Here is a 23091-nt window from a genome sequence, read left to right on the forward strand (position 1 = left end):
AGTAGGAAAATTGACAGCAATATCCAATAACAGTGAAATGAGCTTAAATGCTGTAAGTAATCAGCTTCCTATCACAGAGCTGAGCATTAGTTTCCTTGGAAGGACCCAGGATTTTTACACCTCCAAGAATCCTCAGTTGTACTTTCCTGGTATTGTGGAGACACAGAGAAACTGAGTCAGGCCACCTAGTTCCTCATCCTACCTTCATTAACTAGCTTCCCGTTGACCTTGGGAAAGTCACTCAACTTCTCTAAAACTAAAAAAAAAGTTGATAGGAGACCTCTAAGATTCCTTTCAGTTCCTGTTTTAATTCTTTAAAAAAAAAATAAAAATTAAGATTAAAAGAAAATATCCAGAAAAGACAAACTTGTTCCTCATTTGAGCAGTCTTCCTGGTCTGCCTTTTTTGACGGATAACACCTTCTTGATTTAATTCTCTGCTAGAAATGTGCATAGCCATGCTCTTTCCATAAAGCCTAACAGCTCATAAAATGCACCTGCCATTAAAATGATTTGCGTGACCCATTTGGCGGCTGCTGAGCTGTTTACGGTCCTAACTATATGCTTTTCTTCATCGTATGGGTTTCTGCTTGTGCGACCGTCTTTCTGAGGTCGCTTTGTGCCACTGCCTTCTGGTGCTGTCGGGGCCGCCTCCACTCTGTCCTCCTGCCCTCAACAGCCGTCTCTGCGACTGGACACCTGCCTCGCATTCCACACGATCACCTTCACTACGGACAGTGTCTAAAAACAAGGATGTGGTCCAGGCACCAGGGGTAGGGGCGTGTCACACACACCATGTCTTACAAAGAGGAAAAATAAGAGGTTCCCGCAAGATGCTTGCGACTCTGGTACTTTTCAAAGTAACGCAGCCAGGCAGCGGGCCTTCCGCCGGCCCCTCGCTCTGGATAGGGCTTTTGCATCCTACCTGTGATTTAGACGCCTCCAACCTTCTAGTTTTCAGTTACCAGAGTCCCATCTCCGCCCAAGTGCCAGGTCTGCATGACGTAATTTATTGTGGCAACCATTCCTGGCGACTGCCCAGAAACCCAGTGCGTCCTGCCCGGAGTTTAAGCGCGGGAAGTGGGAGAGGCGGGTGGCGCCCGAGCGCAGGGGCAGGGGCGCAGGGCGCAGGGCGCAGGGCGCAGGGCGCAGGAGGGCGGGACCACCAGCGCCGGAGCGCGGCAGGGAGCGCTCGCGGGGGCGCACAGCAGCCAAGCCCGCGGAGGAGGAGCGCGCGCGCGCGCGCGCGCAGCATGGGCTGCGGACTTTCCCAACCTGCTGAAGACCGGAGACGTGTACCTGCGCCCAAGAAGGGCTGGAAAGAGGAATTCAAGGTAATAAATAAATAAATAAATAAATAAACAGACAAACGGACATAAAGCCTTTTGCCTAGGAGGTCTCGCGATTCCCACGCTTGGGGGCGACAAGAGTTGGCTGGAGCAGGGTCGGTCGAGGCTAGTTAACGGGTGGGAGCAACTTTATTCTGCCGGTGTTTAACTGCTGTCTTAACCGGGACTAGACAGATGGATGGATAAATATCAACATATATCTATATATATCGATAGAGAGTGTAGATACAGATATATGGCTATAGGATCAATTTTGAGAGCCTTTGGTGTTTAAAGAGATTGCGAAGGTGGTCACACCCCAGGGCAGAGGCAAGGAATAACCGGATGAGCAGTATGTTCTGCACAGAGCTAGGGTTGACCGTGATTCTCGAGGGAAGGTTAGAGTCCCTAGGAACTGCCATATATTATTGGCTTCTGAAAAATAGGCCCTTTGGTCGTTTCTTAAAGCTGGGAGAGATCTCAGAACCTATCTGGCTGCATCCTCTCGATTCATAGATAAGGATCATGAGGCCCAGAGAGATAGGCGACTTGTCCGAGGCTGCACAGCTAATTTGGGGGCACAGCGAAGGTAGAATTTAGTTTTCAAGAGTTTCGTTCCAGTACTCTTTTCCCTAGTTCCTCAAAGCTGCATGCCCTGTAATTCTTCTAGAGACATTATGGGGAATTTTTTCCAGAGCGAGACCTAGAGGGATGAGTTGGTTGAACAGAAATGAGGTCCATGATTTCTTTGCATCCTTACCACCCTCCAGATTCCACAGACAGCGCTAGCAACCCTCAAAGGTCCACCTAAGAGGGGTTACACCGAAAGATAAGGCTACCATATAATTTATCATCAAAATTATGCTTTTAAGAGTGAAAGGGAACCCTATTAATACATTTTCCCAAAGACCCTGGCTGAAGCACAGCAAACTGGGACTTATGGCCACCTTTCCGAAGGGTCATTTTTGGAGCTACTGTTCAAAGAGCACACGCTTGGTCTCAGCAGGCACTGTGCAAGACACTATTAAGTGCCAGCTGCAGCACCTACTTCATGTGGCGCACATCTGTTGGGCTCTTGGAGTACATTTGGAAACAAGCAAACCAGAATCTAGTGAAGGCTGACTCCACATTTAGTACCTGGGGCCCTGGGGGAAGCCTGTGCCCAAATGGCCACCCATCTTAACACTGTTTTCTGCTTTCCATCCTGAAACTGCCACTGTCTCTGTATAGGGACCCATTACTTTTTTTTTTTTTTTTTTTTGAGACGGAGTCTTGCTCTGTCACCCAGGATGGAGTGCAATGGCACGATCTCAGCTCACTACAACCTCCGTCCCCCAGGTTCAAGCAATTCTCCTGCCTCAGCCTCCTGAGTAGCTGGGATGACAGGCGTGCGCCACCAAGCCTGGCTAATTTTTATATTTTTATTAGAGACAGAGTTTCTTCATGTTGGTCAGGCTGGTCTCGAACTCCTGACCTCATGATCCAGCCGCCCCAGCCTCCCAAAGTGCTGGGATTACAGGTGTAACTCACCGCACCCCGCTAGGACCCATTACCTTTTATGGGGTATTTCTGCCTCTCCTGCCAGTATCCTAACAAGTTTCTCTTCCACACTGCCACCTATCTTGCCAAGGGAAAAATTTCTCTTCGTGTGCAAAACCCTTTAGTTTATAATCTATCCTGTCCCTCTAATGTCATCCTCTTCTCTTGTCTTCTGCCAATGCCTGTCACTCATGGGCTCTTGGGTCTGCTAAACCAAATGACTCTCAGGGCTCAGTTCTTCCAGGTTTCTCACACTTCCATGCCTTTACCTGTTCCATTCCCTCTTCCTGAGATGCCCTCCCTGGGACCCTCTCCTATTGGCCTGGTGAACTCATTATCACTTTGGACTAATACGTAGAAATACTTTTTTCTCCCATTTTTCAAAAACACATTAATGTCACTTAAAAGTGCTAATCCATTGTTCTTGTCCCCCTTTTCATACAAAAATCTTTTTTATTTTTTATTTATTTTGCTGGCCTGATTACATATAAGACTTCAACAGAAGGAACTGTGTTTCTTTTCTTGCCGTTATCATTTGTTCCATCTCATGGTTACTGCTGAAACTAATTTCGTTGCATAGCATAGGAGGGGATGCTAAAAACCAATCCTCTCCAAGCGTCAAATACAAGATGTCTTCTGGGCCAAGCCATTCCAAGGCCCAGGAGGGTTCCTGGGTTTCTACCTAAATTTCTTGGGTAAGATAATTATCACTTCTCGCTTGGATTTTTGTACAAGTCTCCTAATTGCGCTCCCTGGATCCTTTTTCTACTTCCTGCTCCACCTGACCTCCTCCTCTAATCATCCACATGACCTCCAGAAGGATCTTTCTCAAATGAAATCTGATTATCTCAGTCCTCTGTCGAAAAGAAGTCACCAACCTATTAGGTAGGACACATAAACCCATGGTCAAGAGTATGACAAGCTAGGTTTGATTTCTAGATTTATTATTTATTTGTTGCGTGACCTTTTTCAAGTTATTTAACCTCCCTGTGCCCCAGTTTTCTTATTTCTAAAATGAGGGCAGTAATAATACACATAGTGGGGCCTCTCTATCTGTGGTTACCACATTCAGGGATACAAGAAGCATGGCTGGAAAATTTTTTTTTTTTTTTTTAAACTGTGCTGAACATGTACAGACTTTTTTCTTGTTATTGTGCCTTAAACATACAGTACAACAACTATTTACATAGCATTAACATTGTTTTAGGTATTTATGAATAATCTACAGATGACTTAAAGTATACAGAAGGATGTGCATAGATTATATGCAAATACTACACCATTTTCTATAAAGGACTTGAACATCCATGGGTTTTGGTATCCGAGGGAGGTCCTGGAACCAATCCCCCACTAATGCTGGGGATGACTGTACTTATAGAGTTGTTGTGAGGGTTAAATAAACTCAATATACGTAAAGTGCTCATACCAATGCCTGACACAGAATAAGTGCATGATGCAAATTATTTCAATTATTATTATAAGATAAAATCCTGGCCGGGTTTGATGGCTCATGCCTGTAATCCCAGCACTTTGGGAGGCCGAAGCAGGCGGATCATCTGAGGTCAGGAGTTCGAGACCAACCTGACCAAAGTGGAGAAACCCCCTCTCTACTAAAAATAAAAAATTAGCCGGGCGTGAGGGCACATGCCTGTAATCCCATCTATTTGGGGGGCTGAGGCAGGAGAATAGCTTGAACCCGGGAGGCAGAGATTGCGGGGTGAGCTGAGATTGAAAGGTGACAGCATGCTGGCAGTCCTCACAGCCCTTGCTCGCTCTCAGCGCCTCCTCTGCCTGGGCTCCCACTTTGGTGGCACTTGAGGAGCCCTTCAGCCCACCGCTGCACTGTGCGAGCCCCTTTCTGGGCTGGCGAGGGCGGGAGCCGGCTCCCTCGGCTTGCAGGGAGGTGTGGAGGGAGAGGCGCGAGCAGGAACCCGAGCTGCGCGCGGCACTTGCGGGCCAACTGGAGTTCCGGGTGGGCGTGGGCTTGGCGGGCCCCCCCACTCAGAGCAGCTGGCAGGCCCTGTCGGCCCCGGGCAATGAGGGGCTTAGCACCCAGGCCAGCGGCTGCGGAGGGTGTACTGGGTCCCCCAGCAGTGCCAGCCCACCGGTGCTGAGCTCGATTTCTCACCGGACCTTAGCTGCCTTCCCGCGGGGCAGGGCTCGGGACCTGCAGCCCGCCATGCCTGAGCCTCCCACCCCCTCCATGGGCTCCTGTGCAGCCAAGCCTCCCCGACGAGCACCACCCCCTGCTCCACGGCGCCCAGTCTCATCAACCGCCCAAGGGCTAAGGAGTGCGAGCGCACGGCGCGGGACTGGCAGGCAGCTCCACCTGCAGCCCCGGTGCGGGATCCACTGGGTGAAACCAGCTGGGCTCCTGAGTCTGGTGCAGATGTGGAGAACCTTTATGTCTAGCTCAGGGATTGTAAACACACCAATCAGCACCCTGTGTCTAGCTCGAGGTTTGTGGATGCACCAATCGACACTCTGTGTCTGGCTGCTCTGGTGGGGCCTTGGAGAACCTTTGTGTCCATACTCTGTATCTAACTGATCTGATGGGGACGTGAAGAACTTTTATGTCTAGCTCAGGGATGGTAAACGCACCAATCAGCACCCTGTCAGAACAGACCACTGGGCTCTACCAATCAGCAGGACGTGGGTGGGGCCAGATAAGAGAATAAAAGCAGGCTGCCCCAGCCAGCAGTTGCAACCCGCTCGGGTCCCCTTCCATGTTGTGGAAGCTTTGTTTTTTCTCTCTTTGCAATGAATCTTGCTGCTGTTCACTCTTTGGGTCCACACTGCTTATATGAGCTGTAACACCCGCTGCGAAGGTCTGCAGCTTTACTTCTGAGCCAGGGAAACCATGAACCCAACAGAAAGAAGAAACTCTAAACACATCCGAACATCAGAAGGAACAAACTCCAGACACGCTGCCTTTAGAACTGTAACACTCATCGCGAGGGTCCGCGGCTTCATTCTTGAAGTCAGTGAGACCAAGAACCCACCAATTCCCAACTAAAGATCATGCCACGGCACTCCAGCTTGGGCAACAAGAACAAAACTATCTCAAAAAATAAAATAAAATACCTGTAATCCCAGCACTTTGGGAGGCTGAGGGAGACAGATCACAAGGGCAGGAGATCCAGACCATCCTGGCTAGTGTGGTAAAACCCCATCTCTACTAAAAGTAGAAAAATTAGCTGGGCGTGATGGCGGGCTTCTGTAGTCTCAGCTACTCCGGAGGCTGAGACAGGAGAATGGTGTGAACCTGGGAGGTGGAGCTTGCAGTGAGCCAAGGTGGCGCCACTGCACTCCGGCCTCCGTGACAGAGCCAGACTCCATCTCAAAAATAAAATAATGATAAAATTCTAAATCCTTACTTAGCATGCTGTCCTGGCCCATCGGGAGCTGACCTCTGCTAACTCCTCCAGTCTTGTCTCTCCCCACACTCACACTGTAGACAAACCTTAGGACTTGTTCCCCAGGCCCTTTCTGTCCCTAGCTCCATGCCTTTACACCTACTGTTTCCTCTCCTTCCAGACTTCCTTCTCCCTCTCTTGGGTCACATGATAAATGTGTACCCATTTTACAAGACACTCGAGGTCACTCCTCCTGAAGCTCTTCATGACCTCCCACCCCTAACCTCTGCCACCATGCTGGCAGGGTTGATGTTATACTTTCTGCTATCATATTTCAAAGCATTTTATTATATGTGTTTGTTTCTATATTTGCCTTTCATCCTGTGCGGTTACCTCCTTGAGGACAGGCACTGTTTTTTAATCTTTGGATCTCCAATTCTTACTACACTGCCTGATACTGATCAGGCACTAATGAATCTTTCTTGAGCAAATGCATGTCCCTCCTGGTTCCAAGATTCCTTAATGTCTTCTTGTCTCCTAGTAGCAGAACTAGACTAATGACAGTCTGCAAGGAGGAAATTCAATTTTAAAATAACCTGAAAATAGACTGAGAGTCGACACATGCATATACCTTCTTTCCTAGCCCCAAGCACTTGACTTTGGAAATCTGATCTGGGAAAGGTATGATTATTAATTAAACACTCTATAGCTGTTGGAATAATAATAATTTCTTTCACAGCTTTCATAAATGCATAAGGCTTAGGGTTCAGTAGTTCAGCAGGATCTTTAAAATGAAATGAACGTGTTTGCTTGCATGAAATATTTATGTTTCTTAGTAACATGACTTTAAAATATTCTAAATCAAATTTCTTGAGAACTATATACAGACTTCCCTTTCACTTTTACTTTAGTCTAAAGTGGTGAGAAGATACAGTAATAAAATAATGCATAATAATAAGAAAAGCATGGAAAACTTCTTAGTTGGAGAAATGTTATTCTTCTATAAGAATAACTCAAAATTCCTTGCCTGTTATAAAAGAGGAGAGGCTGGATTGGAATAGATGGTCTCCAAGGACCCTACACAGTTTTTTCCCAATACCTGATAAGAAAATTCTAGTTGATTGTCAGTAAAGGGGAGTAAATTACTTCTTAAAAATCAAATTTTGAAGAAATTCTTATATGTCTATAGACAAATATATTCACAAAATACATCTGCTAATAATTTGACTTAAGGAGGTTTTAACTCCAGGGTACCTTGACAAATTATTCCCTTCAAGCTGTTTGGTAAATATGTTTCCCAAAACCTATAGAACAAATGTAGTACATCCATACCAAAAAACAAATAAGCAAAAACACACAACAAACAAACAAAAAACACCTGTCCGTAGTTTAAGCAATACCTTATTTGGAATGCTGATTATTTCTGTGCATAGCTGTTAGCTTATAATTCACAACTTTTAAATTCTACTTAAAATTGATAAAAAGTTTATCCCTAAGACACTGAGGTATGAAATAAAGTTCATAAAATGTAGAAACACATTGAATCTGTACCCTCAAGGAAAAAATAGAACATTCCACTCACCATCCCATCCCCTCCCCAAGTATCATTACCTATATAATAATGCAGGTGACTTCTTTTCTTCTTCTTTCTTCTTCTTCTGAGACAGAGTCTCACTCTGCCACCCAAGTTGAAGTGCAGTGGTGCAATCACGGCTCTCCACAGCCTCAACCTCCCCTGGCTCAGGACATCCTCTCACTTTAGCCTGCTGAGTAGCTGGGAATACAAGCATGAGCCAACACGCCTGGCTAATTTTTGATATTTTGTAGAGATGAGTTTGGCCATGTTGCCAAGGCTTAATGTAGGTATACTTCTTACTGGTGTGAAAATATAAATTCTTCATGTATGTGTAGAATAAGAACACTGCTATATCCCTGAGAGGCATAGATCTAATTAACTTATAAATATGTCTGGTCTTTAAACTATGTCTGTTCTCAAGTCTACACTCATTATGAAATTGGGTTAAAATTTCCAGAATGTGTTACACATGGGTAAGATATTTGAAAGACATTCTGAGTTTTCAAAAGAGAAGAACCTTAAATTTCTGCTCTGGTTTATGTTGTTTCATGATAAAAGACTGTGTTTTGTCTGCTACAATTTAGGTTTTGGTCACCAGCAGAGCTCAAAGGCAGACTGTCTCTAAGTAAGAACAGATGGGTAGAGATCCTTGCTAAGGCCTGGATTCCAAATCCAAGTAGTTATAGTAGCTTTGATAACACAATTGTGAGGTCATTGAGGTTGTGGTATTTAAATCTATGCCAAGTTGTAACGTACAGAAAGTCTTTGTGAAAAGCCATCATTTAGACGAAAATATTCAAATTCGCTCTCAATTCCAACGTGGGCGTTTTGCTATTGTTGTTGTTGTTAACAATCGTTAAATCATTAAATTTTTCCATTTGGAAAAAGTCCAAGAGTCTTTCAAGAGTCTCCACTTGGAAATGTTAAATGACAAAACTGCACCCTGTTTGTAACTCAGTGCTTCTCTAGGATCAAAAAATGATGGCTCTGCAAACCAAAATAAACTTGTGAAAATACTTGTCTTACCATCACTGCAGATATTGATTTTAGTAGTTTATTTGGAAAGAAGGAAAACAGTGTTCAATATGACTTACATGATGTGAATCTTTACCTTTAGCATGAACTGTGAGCATCAGATATGGTCTCCTTCCTGTTCTTTTCTTTTTCTTTTCTTTTCTTTTTTTTTTTTTTTTGAGATGGAGATGGAGTCTCGCTGTGGCCCAGACTGGAGTGCAGTGGTGCAATCTCGGCTCACGGCAACCTCTGCCTCTCGATTTCAAGTGATTCTCCTGCCTCAGCTTCCTGAGTAGCTGGGATTACAGGTGCCCTACAGCCACACCCAGCTAATTTTTGTATTTTTATTGGAGATGGGGTTTTGCCATGTTGGCCAGACTAGTCTCGAACTCCTGACCAAAGGGGATCTGCCTGCCTCGGCCTCCCAATCTCCTCTTCTTTTGTTATATGTTTTATATACATATAAAACACACATATATAATATATGCACATATGTTATATGTAATATGTTGTATGTAAAGACTCCTTTCTTGGTTCTGCTTACTCTACAGGGACAGGATGGGCAGTAACTGTGTCCATGAAGAAGGACAGATGAATGGAGACAGAGAAAAGCACATCGGCACATCGTTGCTTTTAGGCTTTCTCTTTTTGCCAATTCCAATTTCATATCCACTGAGTTTTTGATTACTTTCTTGTTTGTTTGGTTGGTTTTTCATTATTTCCCATGTAGCCCTGAGAAACAGAACTAATTAACCCTCAACACAATGAACTGATATTGGTTTAGCTGGAGTTATCATTTTGCGTAAACACAGTGATAAGGAGCTATGTAACTCCCACTACAAGCATGCAAGAATCCCTAACTGAATTATGAAAACCTGATTGTGGCAGACACCACCATAACCTAGCCATTGCTATTTCTACTTAGGCTCTGAGGAACTTCAAACGTTAGAGTAATTCCAGAAAGTGGTTAACACATGCTTGTATATATTTTTTAAATTTGTATGACTTTTACTGTGAAAGTACCAAGAGTTTCATGACAAGGCCTTATTTTTAATTCATTTTTCTTAAAGAAAATGTTTCCTGCCTAGAGTCATAATTTTAGAGCCAGAGGACCTCCCGTCTTCAAACTGAAGCTCTGAGAGGTTGCTTCTCACAGTACACTGTCTAATATTTCTGGACCCACTTCTTTCCCCTATTTTCACTGCCACCATCTTTGCTCATGTTTAATCACTTCTCACCTTGACAACTGCAATAATTGCAACTGATCGCCATGTTCTGTTCCTTCCGTCCACTCCTGTCACTTGCAGGAACCCAAAAGTGATTTTTCTAGAAAACCCTCCTGATGATTTTCATTTATTTCCATGGATAAAAATCCTACACAGGATTCCTGTTGCATTCAAAATAGAATCCATCTCCTTTGCTTGTCACACAATACTTCCCTTTTTCACCTCAGCGCCTTCCACTGTCTACCCCAATCTGTCTCTGCTACACTGGAAAATTTCATGTTCCTGGACACACAATATGGTTTCATTTCTCTGTCTTGTGTATGCTTTTCCCTCTGCCTAGAATGTCCTTTTCTCCTTGTCCACTGGAAGCTCATTTATCAAGAACCAATTCAGGCATTTTTTCTTCTCTCATACCTTTTGCTCCCTCCAACAAGATACAAACTTTTATCACAGTACAGCAAGGCTCTGCTGCACAGAGTGGGAGGTTGGGCGTGGCGTCACATGCCTATAGTCCTAGCTACTGGAGAGACCAAGGCAGGAGGATTGCTTGAATCCATGCACTTTGATTGTGCCTGTGAATAGCCACTGCACCCCAGCCTGGGCAACATATGGAGACCCTGTCTCTAAAAAAAAAAGAGTAGGAAGTGGAGGGCAGAGTCCTGAGGCCCTTCAAAGACTCGGCAGGAAAGAAAAGTGGCCCTTGGGCCAAAAAGTCAAATCAACAGACATTAAATGAGTCCGGTCGCGGTGGCTCACATCTGTAATCCCAACACTTTGGGAGGCCGAGGTGGGCGGATCACGAGGTCAGGAATTCGAGACCAGCCTGGCCAACATGGTGAAACTCTGTCTCTACTAAAAATACAAAAATTAGCCAGGCACAGTGGTGCACGCCTGTAATCCCAGCTACTCGGAAGGCTGAGGCAGGAGAATCACTTGAACCCGAGAGGCAGATGTTGCAGTGAGCCGAGATTGCACCACTGCACTCAAGCCTGGGTGACAGAGCAAGATTCTGTCTCAAAAAATAAAAAAATAGACATTAAAAGAATTCTGAGAAGACATTACCAAGTGGAAGATGCATGTGTTCTTTGTGTTCTTATCTTTTCTGGAGGCACTGAGGAGACCTCCTGTGGTGTGTGTGTCTTAGATGGAGAAGACCTTGATAGCATCCATTGAAATGAGAAGTGGGAAACTTGCAATGAAAGAGGGCCAGCACCTGGAGAAAGAAGACATGGTAGTCAGGGGAGATACGATAAAAGCTTTTCTGAACACGTTAGCATTTAAAATTTACTTACTCTAAAAATAAATGACAGTTCCTTAAATTGAATTAATTCAGCTTTGTGAAAAACTCATTACATTGTTCTTATTTTGATGTGGAACTGTGAAAAATTTAACACGGACCAGCATTTTGTCATCAATGGTTTATTAAATCACCGAGAGGCCATTTTTATGCTTTGTTTTGACCTATTTACAAGCAATGGAACTGTGGTTTGAAGAAACAGACACCCTTGAAAGGAGAAGGTGGAATTATAAATTAGTGCAGCATTTATGGAATGCCTTCTGGAAACACATATTAATATAAAATGTGCATATCCTTAGACTGAGCATATCCACATCCAGGAATGTATTCTCATGGAATGACTGGATGGGTTCATGGGTTCACAGTGATGTATATTCACAGATATTATTCCAACACAGTTTATAATATTGAAAAGTTAGAAGCACCTACATGTCTTTCAGTAGGACTTGGTTAAATACATTGTGGCATAGTTACATAATGAGCTCCAATGCCATCATCAGATAAGTAGCTACTCCTTATCACTAAATAGAATGAGGTAGACCTATGTATGTTGACATAGGTAAATGTTTCTTATATATTGTTAAACAGGTTACAGAAACATAATTTAATACGTAATTCTTTTTATTATCTTTAAAACAGCTTTATTAAAATATAATTCACATGATTCACCTACTGTCTTAGTCTGTTTGTGCTGCTGTAAGAGAATACCATGGACGGGGTAAATTAGAAAATACAGAAATTTCTTTCTCATAGGAAGTCCAAGATCAAGGCAATGGAAGGTTTGATTATCTGGTGAGGGCTGCCCTTCTGTGTCCTCACATGGCAGAAAAGCAGAGCAAGTTAGCTGAAGCTGTGTGAAGCTTCTCTTTATAAACACCTTAATCCCATTAATGAGGGAGTATCCCTCATGGCCTAGTCAACTCTTAAAGGTCCCACCTGTTAATATTATCACATTGGTAACACCTGAATTTGAAAGGGACACATTCAAATCATAGCATCCATTTAAAATGTACAATTGACAGCCATTACCACAATCTAATTTTACAACATTTTTGCCCTCTGCAAAGAAATGGCTACCCATTAATAGTCAATCCTCATTCCTCCACCCTAAGCAATCAATAAATCTGTCTTCTGTTTCTATAAATTTGCCTGTTCTCAATATGAATGGCCTTTGTGATTGGCTTTTTTCACTTAGCATAATATTTCCCAGTATCATCTATGTTGCAACATATGTCAGTGTTTAATTTCTTTTTCTTGCCATACAATATTCCTTTGGATGACTGTACCACATTTTATTTATACATTCATTGGCTGATGGACACTTGGGTTGTTTCCACTTTTGGGGTATTATAAATAATAATTGTGAATATTTGTGTGCAGGTTTTTTGCAAGAACAGATGTTTTTATTTTGCTTGGGTACATACTTAGGGGTGAAATTTCTGGGCCAGGCGCGGTGGCTCACGCCTGTAATCCCAGCACTTTGGGAGGCTGAGGCAGGTGGATCACAAGGTCAGGAGATCAAGACCATCCTGGCTAACACGGTGAAACCCTATCTCTACTAAAAATACAAAAAATTACCTGGGCGTGGTGGCGGGTGCCTGTAGTCCCAGCTACTCAGGAGGCTGAGGCAGGAGAATGGCGTGAACCCGGGAGGCGGAGCTTGCAGTGAGCCGAGATTGCCCCACTGTACTCCAGCCTGGGTGACACAGGGAGACTCCGTCTCAAAAAAAAAAAAAAGAAAAAAAAAAAAGAAATTTCTGGTTCACATGGTAACTCTATGTTTAATTTTTGAAGAGCTCTCAAAGTGTTTTCTAAACTGCTGCACCATTTCACATTTGCCCAGCAATATATGAGGGTTCCAATTTCTCCACATCCTCACCAACACTTGTTATTATGTGTCATTTTCATTATAGTTATCCTAGGGGATATGAAGTGGTATCTCACTGTAGTTTTGATTTGCATTCCCCTAACAATGAATAATATTGAACATCTTCTTTTGTGCTTATTGGTCAGTTCCAATTTATTTTTAAAGGTTATGTGAGCAGACACATCTGGGCAATGATATACTAAAATGTTAGAAGTGCTTCTGTCTAGAAGATACTATTTCTTATTTTCTACTGTGTTTCTCTATCAATCAAGGTTCTACCAGAAGGAAAGAACCAGTAGGATAGACAGATAGATAGATAGGTAGATAGGTAAATTGTAAGGAATTGGCTGATACAGTCATGAAGGCTGGCTAGGAAAATCAAAATCCATAGGATAGGGCAGGCAGTCGAAAAGAACAGACTGGAGTTGAAGCTACAGTTCACAGGCAGATTTCTTCTTCCTCAGGAAGACCTCAGTTCTACTCTTGAAGCCTTTCAATTGACTGAATGAGACCTACCCAGATTATCAAGGGTAATGTCCTTTACTTAAAGTCAATTGATTATTTATATTAACCACATCTACAAACTACATTTACAGTAACACCAAGATTTGTGTTTGACGGAATAACTGGCTACTATAGCCTAGCCCAGTTGACACATAAAACTGACCATTGCAATTCTCTTGTATATTATTTAATTATTTTTTACAATAAGTCTGCATCACTTTTTTTTTTTTTTTGAGATGGGGTTTTGCCACCTTGCCCAGGCTGGTCTCGAACTCCTGGGCTCCAGAGATCCTCCCTCCCCAGCCTCCCAAAGTGCTGGGGTTACAGGCATGAGCCACCACATCCAGCCTGTATTACTTTTTTAATCAGCAAAAACAATATAGCTTCATTATTATAAATCATTTTAATACCATAGTACCTCTACTCTCACACTCAGTGCTGAACTTGTCTATCTTGGTATCCTCCAGAATGCTCAGCACAGTAGCTTTTACCTGGTAGATGCCTATTACATACTATATTAGTTTTCTATTGCTGCTATAGCCAATTCACACAAATTTAGTGGCTTCAAACAGTAGTCGCCAACCTTTTTGGCACCAGGGACCAGTTTTGTGGAAGACAGTTTTTCCATGGACTAGGGTTGTGGGGATGGTTTCAGGATGACTCTACAGCATTACATCTATTGTGTACTTTATTTCTATTATTATTACATTGTAATATATAATGAAATAATTATACAACTCACCATAATGTAGAATCAGTGGGAGCCTTGAGCTTGTCTTCCTGCAACTAGACAGTCCCATCTGGGGGTGATGGAAAACAGTGACAGATTATCAGGCATTAGATTCTTTTTTTTTTTTTTTTTTTTTTTTTGAGATGGAGTTTCACTATTGTGGCCCAAGCTGAAGCGCAGTGGCACGATCTCAGCTCACTGCAACCTCCGCCCCCTGGGTTCAAGTGATTCTCCTGCCTCAGCCTCCCGGGTAGCTCAGATTACAGGCACCCACCAGCATGCCCAGCTAATTTTTTGTATTTTTAGTAGAGATGGGGTTTCACCATGTTGGGCAGGCTGGTCTCAAACTCCTGACCTCAGGTGATCTGTGCACCTCAGCCTCCCAAAGTGCTAGGATTACAGGCATGAGTCACTGCGCCCAACCACATTAGATTCTTACAAGGAGTACGCAACCTAGATCCCTCGCATGTGCAGTTCACAATAGAGTTTGTGCTCCTATGAGAATCTAATGTCACTGCTGATCTGACAGGAGGCAGAGCTCTAGGGGTAATGTGAGTGATGAGGAGCAGCTGTAAATAAAGATGAAGCTTTGCTGGCTAGCCCGCTTCTCACCTCCCGCTCTGCAGCCCAGTTCCTAACAGGCCACGGACCAGTACTGGTATGTGGCCCAGGGGGTTGGGAACCTCGATCTATGGCTTTCTGGGTACTATACAGCCCACCACAGATACTAGCTGGCTAAATATTCACAAAGCAGACCCTGCAACGTTGTTTTTATTTACCAAGAAATCTTGACTCTAACAAAACTGTTCCCTTTTCACAGGCTGATGTAGGTGTGCCTCCTACTGGGGAAAATTGCAGCCCCCAGATGGAAGCTGCTCTGACCAAGAATACTGTGGACATTGCAGAAGGCCTGGAACAAGTCCAGATGGGAAGCTTACCTGGAACCATTTCAGAAAATTCTCCATCTCCTAGTGGAAGAAACAGACGAGTAAATTCAGGTAACCTCCCTCTGCCCCCATTCACGTACATCTTCACAAAATACTGTTTCTCTAAATACTTTTACAAGGTTTATTTGGTGGTCCTTTTATCATTGCTTTCTGGGCCATGAAGTACATTAAATGGCAGTGTTTTTGTCTCTGAAACATTAGAATTTAGCCTTAGGCCTTCATTATGTGAGTAAATAATGCAAAGCATTAATCTTCTTGTCGATGAAGTAATTAAGACCATCTTTAAAAAAAAAAACTAAGAGGCTTTATTGGGAGTTAAGACCAGACTTTAGGAATGGGACTTGCACAGTTCAAAGGAATTTAAACTCCCACGATGATAACATCTTTCCAAGAATAAATAAAACTTACAATAAACTGTTTTCCCTGTCTTTTCCCATCCAAAGTATCAGCAAATATACAATAAAAGAATCTTTCAGAAATGTGAAAGAGGTAGTTATGACTTATTGTGCTATTTAGAAACTATTTGTAGGTTTTCCTATGTTGTGTTTTCTTTTGACTTGAGTTACCGCCTGGTGTCGATTTAAGTCATCTTATTTATATTAGGTCAGCCTTTGAAACATATTGAACTTCACAGCCCTCAAGGAAAAGTACTCTTTTTATTTCAGGGGGGAAGACTTTTGCTCCCCATCACTGTTGTTTCTTCTCTAGGTACAAGTTGGGATTGGAAAACAGATGGGTTCATACATGTGATTCTATTTCTTGAACTTTCCTGGCATACTTAGGTTATCACAGATTTTCTATTCGCCCTCCCCTTGCTGTTCTGATGTAGTCAGTGTGACCTCAGAGAATGACTAGGAGGTTGAGGAATGCAGCACAGGAACGGACTCTCCCTCCCTTCTATCTCTTAGGTTGACAAATACATTTTTTTTTCTTTCCAATAATTGTGTTGATGCAACTTCCCTCTAGACAGCAACATGAATGCTAAATATCAGTGTTGGTCACAGACTGCAGAGTGTCAGGCAGACAGGGACCTGGTGACCCAGGACAGTCAGTGCTGCCAGCAGTGTGTACAATGTTAAAGGTGGCATGAAGAGGGTGACAGGTAAGCAGAAGGGTGTTGAGAGAGAACAGCTAGGGAGGAAGTCAGCCACCAAAGCAGATGTTTCTAAAATGCAGCGTCAAAGAGTCCTCAGGAAGCATCTTACCACAGAGTGAGTAGGACCTAGTACCCTGAGCTTTCTATTTGTCCTCTGCCCAGTTTTCTACGTCTCAGCCCTTGGCATCCTCCTTTTTGTGTCTCTGCTCTTCAAATCTGCAGAGTATACTTCTTTTTTTTTTGAGACAGAGTCTTGCTCTGTCACCCAGGCCGGAGTGCAATGGTGCAATCTCCACTCACTGCAACCTCCGCCTCCCAGGTTCAAGCAGTGCTCCTGCCTCAGCCTTCTGAGTAGATGGGATTACAGGCATGCACCACCATACCCGGCTAATTTTTGTATTTTTAGTAGAGACGGGGTTTCACCATGTTGGCCAGGCTGGTCTCGAACTCCTGACCTCAAGTGATCCACCCCCCCTCAGCCTCCCAAAGTGTTGGGATTACAGGCAAGAGCCACTGCACCTGGCCCTGCAGAGTATATTTCTTAGACTATCAAGTTTCACACTAACATTCCCCAAGTGTTTCCTTGTTTAAAAAACTTTTTATTTTGTATAATTTCAGAGTCAAGAAAAGGTGCAAAAAACAAAGAACACCTATATATTCTTTCACTCAGATTCCCCAAATGTTAACCTTCTGCCACACTGCATTATCATATCCCCCCTTATGCAAGTAGATATTTTTCTGTTAATAAGTTAGAGACATAATGCCACTTTGCTTTCACATACTCCAGTGTGTATTTCCTAAAAACAAGGATACTCTTTGCATAATCTCTGTACAAGGTTCAAAATTGGGAAATTACCTTTTTTTTGTTTGTTTGTTTGAGACAGAGTTTTGCTCTTGTTGCCCAGGCTGCAGTGCAATGATGCCATCTTGGCTCACTGCAACCTCCACCTCCCGGGTTCAAGCAATTCTCCTGCCTCAGCCTCCTGAGTAGCTGGGATTACAGGCGCCTGCCACCATGCCTGGCCAATTTTTGTATTTTTAGTAGAGACAAGGTTTCATCATATTGGTCAGTCTGGCCTCGAACTCCTGACTTCAGGTGATCCACCCGCCTTGGCCTCTCAAAGTTCTGGGATTACAGGTGAACCACCACACCCGGCCAGGAAATTACCTTTGATGTAGTACTATTATCTCATCTATAGATCATATTCAAATTTTGTCAATTGTCTCACAACTGTTCTTTATAAATGAATTTCTGATTCACGATCTATCTAATCCAGGATCACATGTTTAATTTAGTCATCTATGGTCTTTAGTCTTCTTTAATCTGAACAACTCCTCAGCTTTTCTTAGACCTTGATATATTTGGAAAGCATAAAACATTTATTTTGCAGAATGTTTATCAATTTGGGTTTGTTTGAGCTTTCCTCCTGATTGGATTTGGGTTACGCATTTTTTTTTTTTTTTTTTTTTTGGAGACAGAGTCTCGTTCTGTCACCCAGGCTGGAGTGCAGTGGTACAGTCTCAGCTCACTGCAACCTCCACCTCCCAGATTCAAGCAAGCAATTCTGTCTGCCTCAGCCTCTCGACTAGCTGGGATTACAGGTGCCCACCACCACACTCAGCTTTTTTTTTTTTTTAGTAGAGATGGGGTTCCACCATGTTGGCCAGGCTGGACTTGAACTCCTGACCTCAGGTGATCCACCTGCCTTGGCCTCCCAAAGTGCCGGGATTACAGGCATGAGCCAGGATTATAGGCATGAGCCAGGATTGCAAAATTTTAGCAAGAATACCAAAAATGATATTGTGTCTTTCTTAATACATCCAATTAGGAGGTACATTATGTCTATATTCAACTCATTATGTTTATGGGGTTTTTGCTATGCAAAAGTTTATTTTTAATCTAGTAACATTTATAAATGTTTAAAATTCAATTTGGATTTTGAGTCACAATTAGAAAGCCTTTCCCTACACCAAGGTTAAAGATAAATTCACCCGTGTTTTCTTGTATAATTTCACTTTTTACACTTATGCTTATGAAGAGTTTCCAATGACATCAGAAAATGCTAATATAAAAGTTAGCTAGATAGGAAATGAAACTGTATGTTCAGTATGATGTCGAACTTAAAATAAAATTTTGCATATTAACAATGGTAATCTCTGGGTGGTGAAAGCATGCGTGTTTTTTTAATCTTTTACTAGTTTCTGTATTTTCTAAATTTACTACAGTAACTGTCACTTTTATAATCAAAAAGAAGCACAACATGGTTTTTAAACAATCCCCAATATTCTCCAGTGTCCCAAGAAAGCATGAAAATTCGTTGAAATAACTGACATATTCCAGGAATCTCTGTATAAGTTAGCTGCTGTAAATATCAAGCCAAACACTTTAGAGAACTCCAGAAAGAATGGATCGGAATGGTTACGATAATTTTATTATGTTAGCGACAGATGTCAAACATGACAGTCCCTTTAGAAACATCCTGAGACAGAAATGAACCACTGATAGGGGAGCCGCTTACATGACCTATTTGGGAGGAGAACGGTGGGACAGTTGAGAGCATGAGTGTTGGAGCCAAGCAGACTTGGATGTAGCCCTGGATAACACACATGCTACCTGTGTCACCTTGAGTAAGTTAATTAGCTTCTCTCACATCAGTGTTTATTTCTAAAGTAGGGATAATAATAGCACTCTCAGAGTTGATGTTTGCATCTGATGTCATACAGTGTATCAAGTACTCAGTATAGTGCAGGTGCCTAAGTGCTTAGTAAATAATCATTATTATTATTTTGACCCTTCCAGACAAGGCTACCTTCTAACCAAAAAATCATTCCAATTCCTTGAAGGGGATTCACCTCTGACCTTTTCATTGAAATCTTCTCCATTGTTTCAAGTTTCTAGTTGACCTCCCCGTACAACATGTTTTACTAGCTGGTGCCAAAATCTGTACAGAGCACTTTAAAATGAGAAGCGGCTCTATTACAAACACTTGCAAGAGTAGAAAAAACAGCACTGGACAGATACTGAGATAGGAAGAAAACTTGGAGTTACTTGCAGTGGCCAGTCCTAGAAATCTCTTATACCGTAGAGGTTAATATGCTGAAGTGAGAGGCATCTGATTAGTGTGTGTGTGTGTGTGTCTGTGTGTGTGTGTGTGTTTTCTATCTTCCCAGCACAAATTTATGAAAGGTCTCATTGCTAACCATTGAGATGAGAAATTTTTGCCGGGCAAGGTGGCTCATGCCTGTAATCCCAGCACTTCGGGAGGCCGAGGTGGGCAAATCACCTGAGGTTAGGAGTTTGAGACCAGCCTGTCCAACATGGTGAAATCCCATCTCTACTAAAAATACAAAAATTAGGCATGGTGGCACACACCTGTAGTCCCAGCTACTTGGGAGGCTGAGGCAGGAGAATCACTTGAACCTGGGAGGAGGAGGTTGCAGTGAGCTGAGATCTCGCCATTGCACTCCAGCCTAGGTGACAAGAGTGAAACTTTATCTCAAAAAAAAAAAAAAGAAAGAAAGAAATTATTATGGGAAGATGCCATCCACTAAATGGAATGGACTTGGTTACTATCAGGACTTCCTGATGATGTCAGCATAGAAAATAGCTCATTTCTCAGGACTTCCCATTGCACTGTTACTGATGGGAAAAGCAAAACTGTCTTTGGCCCAACAGGCCAGCGCCATTTATTTTATAATGTGATGGCATAAACTTGGCTGCTTATTTGCTTATTTATATAATTGGATTATTTGTAATGGGGGAGCCTCTCTCATTAGTGCAGCTTATAAGGACTCCCCCATAAACTGTTTCAGTGCTCATTTTTAGAATCATGAATAAAAATTTAGCTGATATCACTCTAACTCCAATTCTGATTTGGTTCAAAGACTCTTTTCAAAAAGGCATACTTTTACTTATGTAGACTTAGCAGATGGCGTAATTATAAACTTAGGGTTGCAGAACTAGAAGTCTCTTGGCAATATCACGCTGTTTATCCTTTGTATACAAAGCATGGAAACCAAACCACAACTCAAAGAATCACCAAGAGTATCTGATTCTTAGCTATGGTTAGCTTCATAATTAGTCGAACAAACCAACGTCGTCGTACCCAAGTGTGTAAGTGTTGTTACAACAAAAAGGCAGTCCACAGCAGCACACAGAAAGGCTTTTTGTTATCTTAATATGTGATCTGCTAAGTAAACAATATATTATGTTGATGTGTATCCTCTGTAAGAACATGAAGAATTTGAACTTCAAAGGATCACAGACTTATAATAGAAATATATTAAGTGTTGAAACTAAGATCTAATTAAGTAGCATGGTTTAGAAGGCATCCATTTAGCATTTGATTGAAAAAAATCTTCATTCTTAAATTTTGCTTTCTTTTTTCTTTTCTTCTTTTTTGGAAGACCTAGTGACCAATGGATTAATCAATAAACCCCAACCCCTAGACAGTCGAGAGCGACAGAAGTCATCAGATATCCTGGAGGAACTAATTGTTCAAGGAATTATACAAAGCCACAGCAAAGTATTTAGAAATGGAGAATCATATGATGTCACGGCAAGTAATTCTGTAATTAACATTAGCTTATAGTTAAAATTAGCAATAGAATATGATTGATCATGAGTCATTATTTCCAGCATATGCAAGTTACAATACAGATAACAGCATTTATTTAAGTCAGATTTTTCTCCCTTAAATTCCCCCCACACCTCTGCACACCATCTCATATGGGTTGGTTCTGTGCTCCCACCCAAATCTCACCTTGAATTGTAATCCTCAGGTGTCAAGGGCGGGACCAGGTGGAGGTAATTGAATCATGGAGGTGGTTTCCCCTCTGCTGTTCTCGTGATAATGAGTGAGTCTCACAAAATCTGATGGTTTTATAAGTGTCTGGCATTTCCCCTGCTTGCACTGATTCTCTCTCCTATCGCCTTGTGAAGAGGTGCCTTCCACCATGATTGTAAGTTTCCTGAGGTCTTCCCAGCCATGTAGAACTCTGAATCAATTAAACCTCTTTTTCTTTATAAATTACCCAGTCTCAGGTATTTCCTTATAGAAATGTGAGAACAGACTAATACACCATCCTTCTTTGTGGACTCAGAAATTGCTCCAATTATTAATGATTAATTGATCCAGTAAAACATGTATTGGGTTTTACTAAACTTGAGAAACAATAGGTCCCACTGAATACCATACTTGCATTCTTTCAACAATTTTTCTTGAGCACTACCTATGTAATAGGCATTGTACAGGGCATTAGAAATGTAAAACTGAATCTGATTTATTCAGGAAGAAAATAGGCCTGACAAGTTTTGAGGTGATGGATATGCTAATTACCCTGACTTGATCATTACACATGTATCAAAACATCATACTGTGCCCTATAAATATATACAATTATGTGTCCATTAAAAATAAAGTAAAACTTTAAAAAAGAAAATAAATAGGCCTAAATGCCAAAGCTAAAACAAATATGGCTATACATTTATCCATATGCACACCCCAAAATCAAACATGAGGAATTAAATAGAATTCTAGAAATTGCTATACTATTATTTTTCTTTGTTAATTTATCCTGATTAATCTGTCATAGTTTTTCTTCAGCATGAATAATATTTTTACTCTGATTTTAACTAGCTTGGCTAAAGTCTAGAATTCTAAATTTTTTTTTTTTTTGAGTTGGAGTCTTGCTTTGTCACCCAGGCTAGAGTGCAGTGGCACGATCTTGGCTCACTGCAACCTCTGCCTCCTGGGTTCAAGTGATTCTCCTGCCTCAGCCTCCCAGGCAGCTGGGGTTACAGGTGCCCGCCATCACGACCAGCTAATTTTTGTATTTTTAGTAGAGACAGGATTTCGCCATCTTGACCAGGATGGTGTTAAACTCCTGACCTCGTGATCCACCTGCCTCCGCCTCCCAAAGTGATGAGATTACAGGTGTGAGCCACTGCACCTGACCGAGTTCTAAATTTTTAAATAAATTCTGTATAAACCTGTGAAGAAGATAGCAGACTTAGGTGTTGCTGTTATTTTGTTTTGTTTTCTTGCTTGTTTGGGTTTTTTTTTTAAGCCAATGCTCCCAGGCACTACCAGTAGTCCTTGAAGTACAGGCAGAAGAGAGAAAGTGAAAAAAAGAAATAACAATGAAAAGAAGCCAGAGAAAAAATGAATGAAAAAGAAAAGAAAGAAAAGGAAATGGTGGAAATAGAGACCAGAAATTACCCCAAAGGCTACTTAATGGTTGTCTATCCCTGTGTTGTAGGGAAAACAGTCCATTTGGAATTAAAAACTCGTTATTTAAATCAAATTTGCCACCTAGACTGAGTCACTTAATGTTTGAATAAAGTTAATTTCCTTCTTTGTGTATGGGGAATGTTGAGAACTCATGAATAAAAGCCAAAGTGGCATTTTCTTTTGAAAAAGTAAAATAAATCCTGCAGAAAGTATTTGGGGGAAAGGAAAGGAGATTGCCAAACCTTGTGAATAACATTATCAGGCTGCCAATAATAAGAGGATGTTGGGGGGCGGGGGGAGGGCGGAAAGGAAGGTAAAAATGGATTATATAATGGAAAAGATAATGCCAACATAATGACAATTTACATTTGCACAATGC

The 23091-nt window shown here is 42.1% G+C and overlaps 1 protein-coding gene across 2 annotated transcripts in view; it reads left to right on the forward strand.

Annotated features, from left to right (window-relative positions):
• STMND1 (stathmin domain containing 1) overlaps positions 1 to 23091 on the forward strand; it is a 115918-nt gene that overhangs the window by 84529 nt on the left and 8298 nt on the right. The window contains exons 1-3 of one of the 2 annotated variants that reach the window (XM_032140869.2): positions 1023 to 1333; positions 15257 to 15434; positions 20887 to 21038. In XM_032140869.2, coding sequence (XP_031996760.1) covers positions 1253 to 1333; positions 15257 to 15434; positions 20887 to 21038 — 411 coding nt within the window. In that variant the 5' untranslated portion in view covers positions 1023 to 1252. Of the gene's footprint in view, positions 1 to 1022; positions 1334 to 15256; positions 15435 to 20886; positions 21039 to 23091 lie in introns of those variants that run through there. The other variant, XM_058432609.1, reaches the window with a different exon arrangement.

This window comes from Hylobates moloch, unplaced genomic scaffold, assembly GCF_009828535.3.
Source record: "Hylobates moloch isolate HMO894 unplaced genomic scaffold, HMol_V3 SCAFFOLD_20, whole genome shotgun sequence".
In the NCBI taxonomy this organism is placed as follows: domain Eukaryota; kingdom Metazoa; phylum Chordata; class Mammalia; order Primates; family Hylobatidae; genus Hylobates; species Hylobates moloch.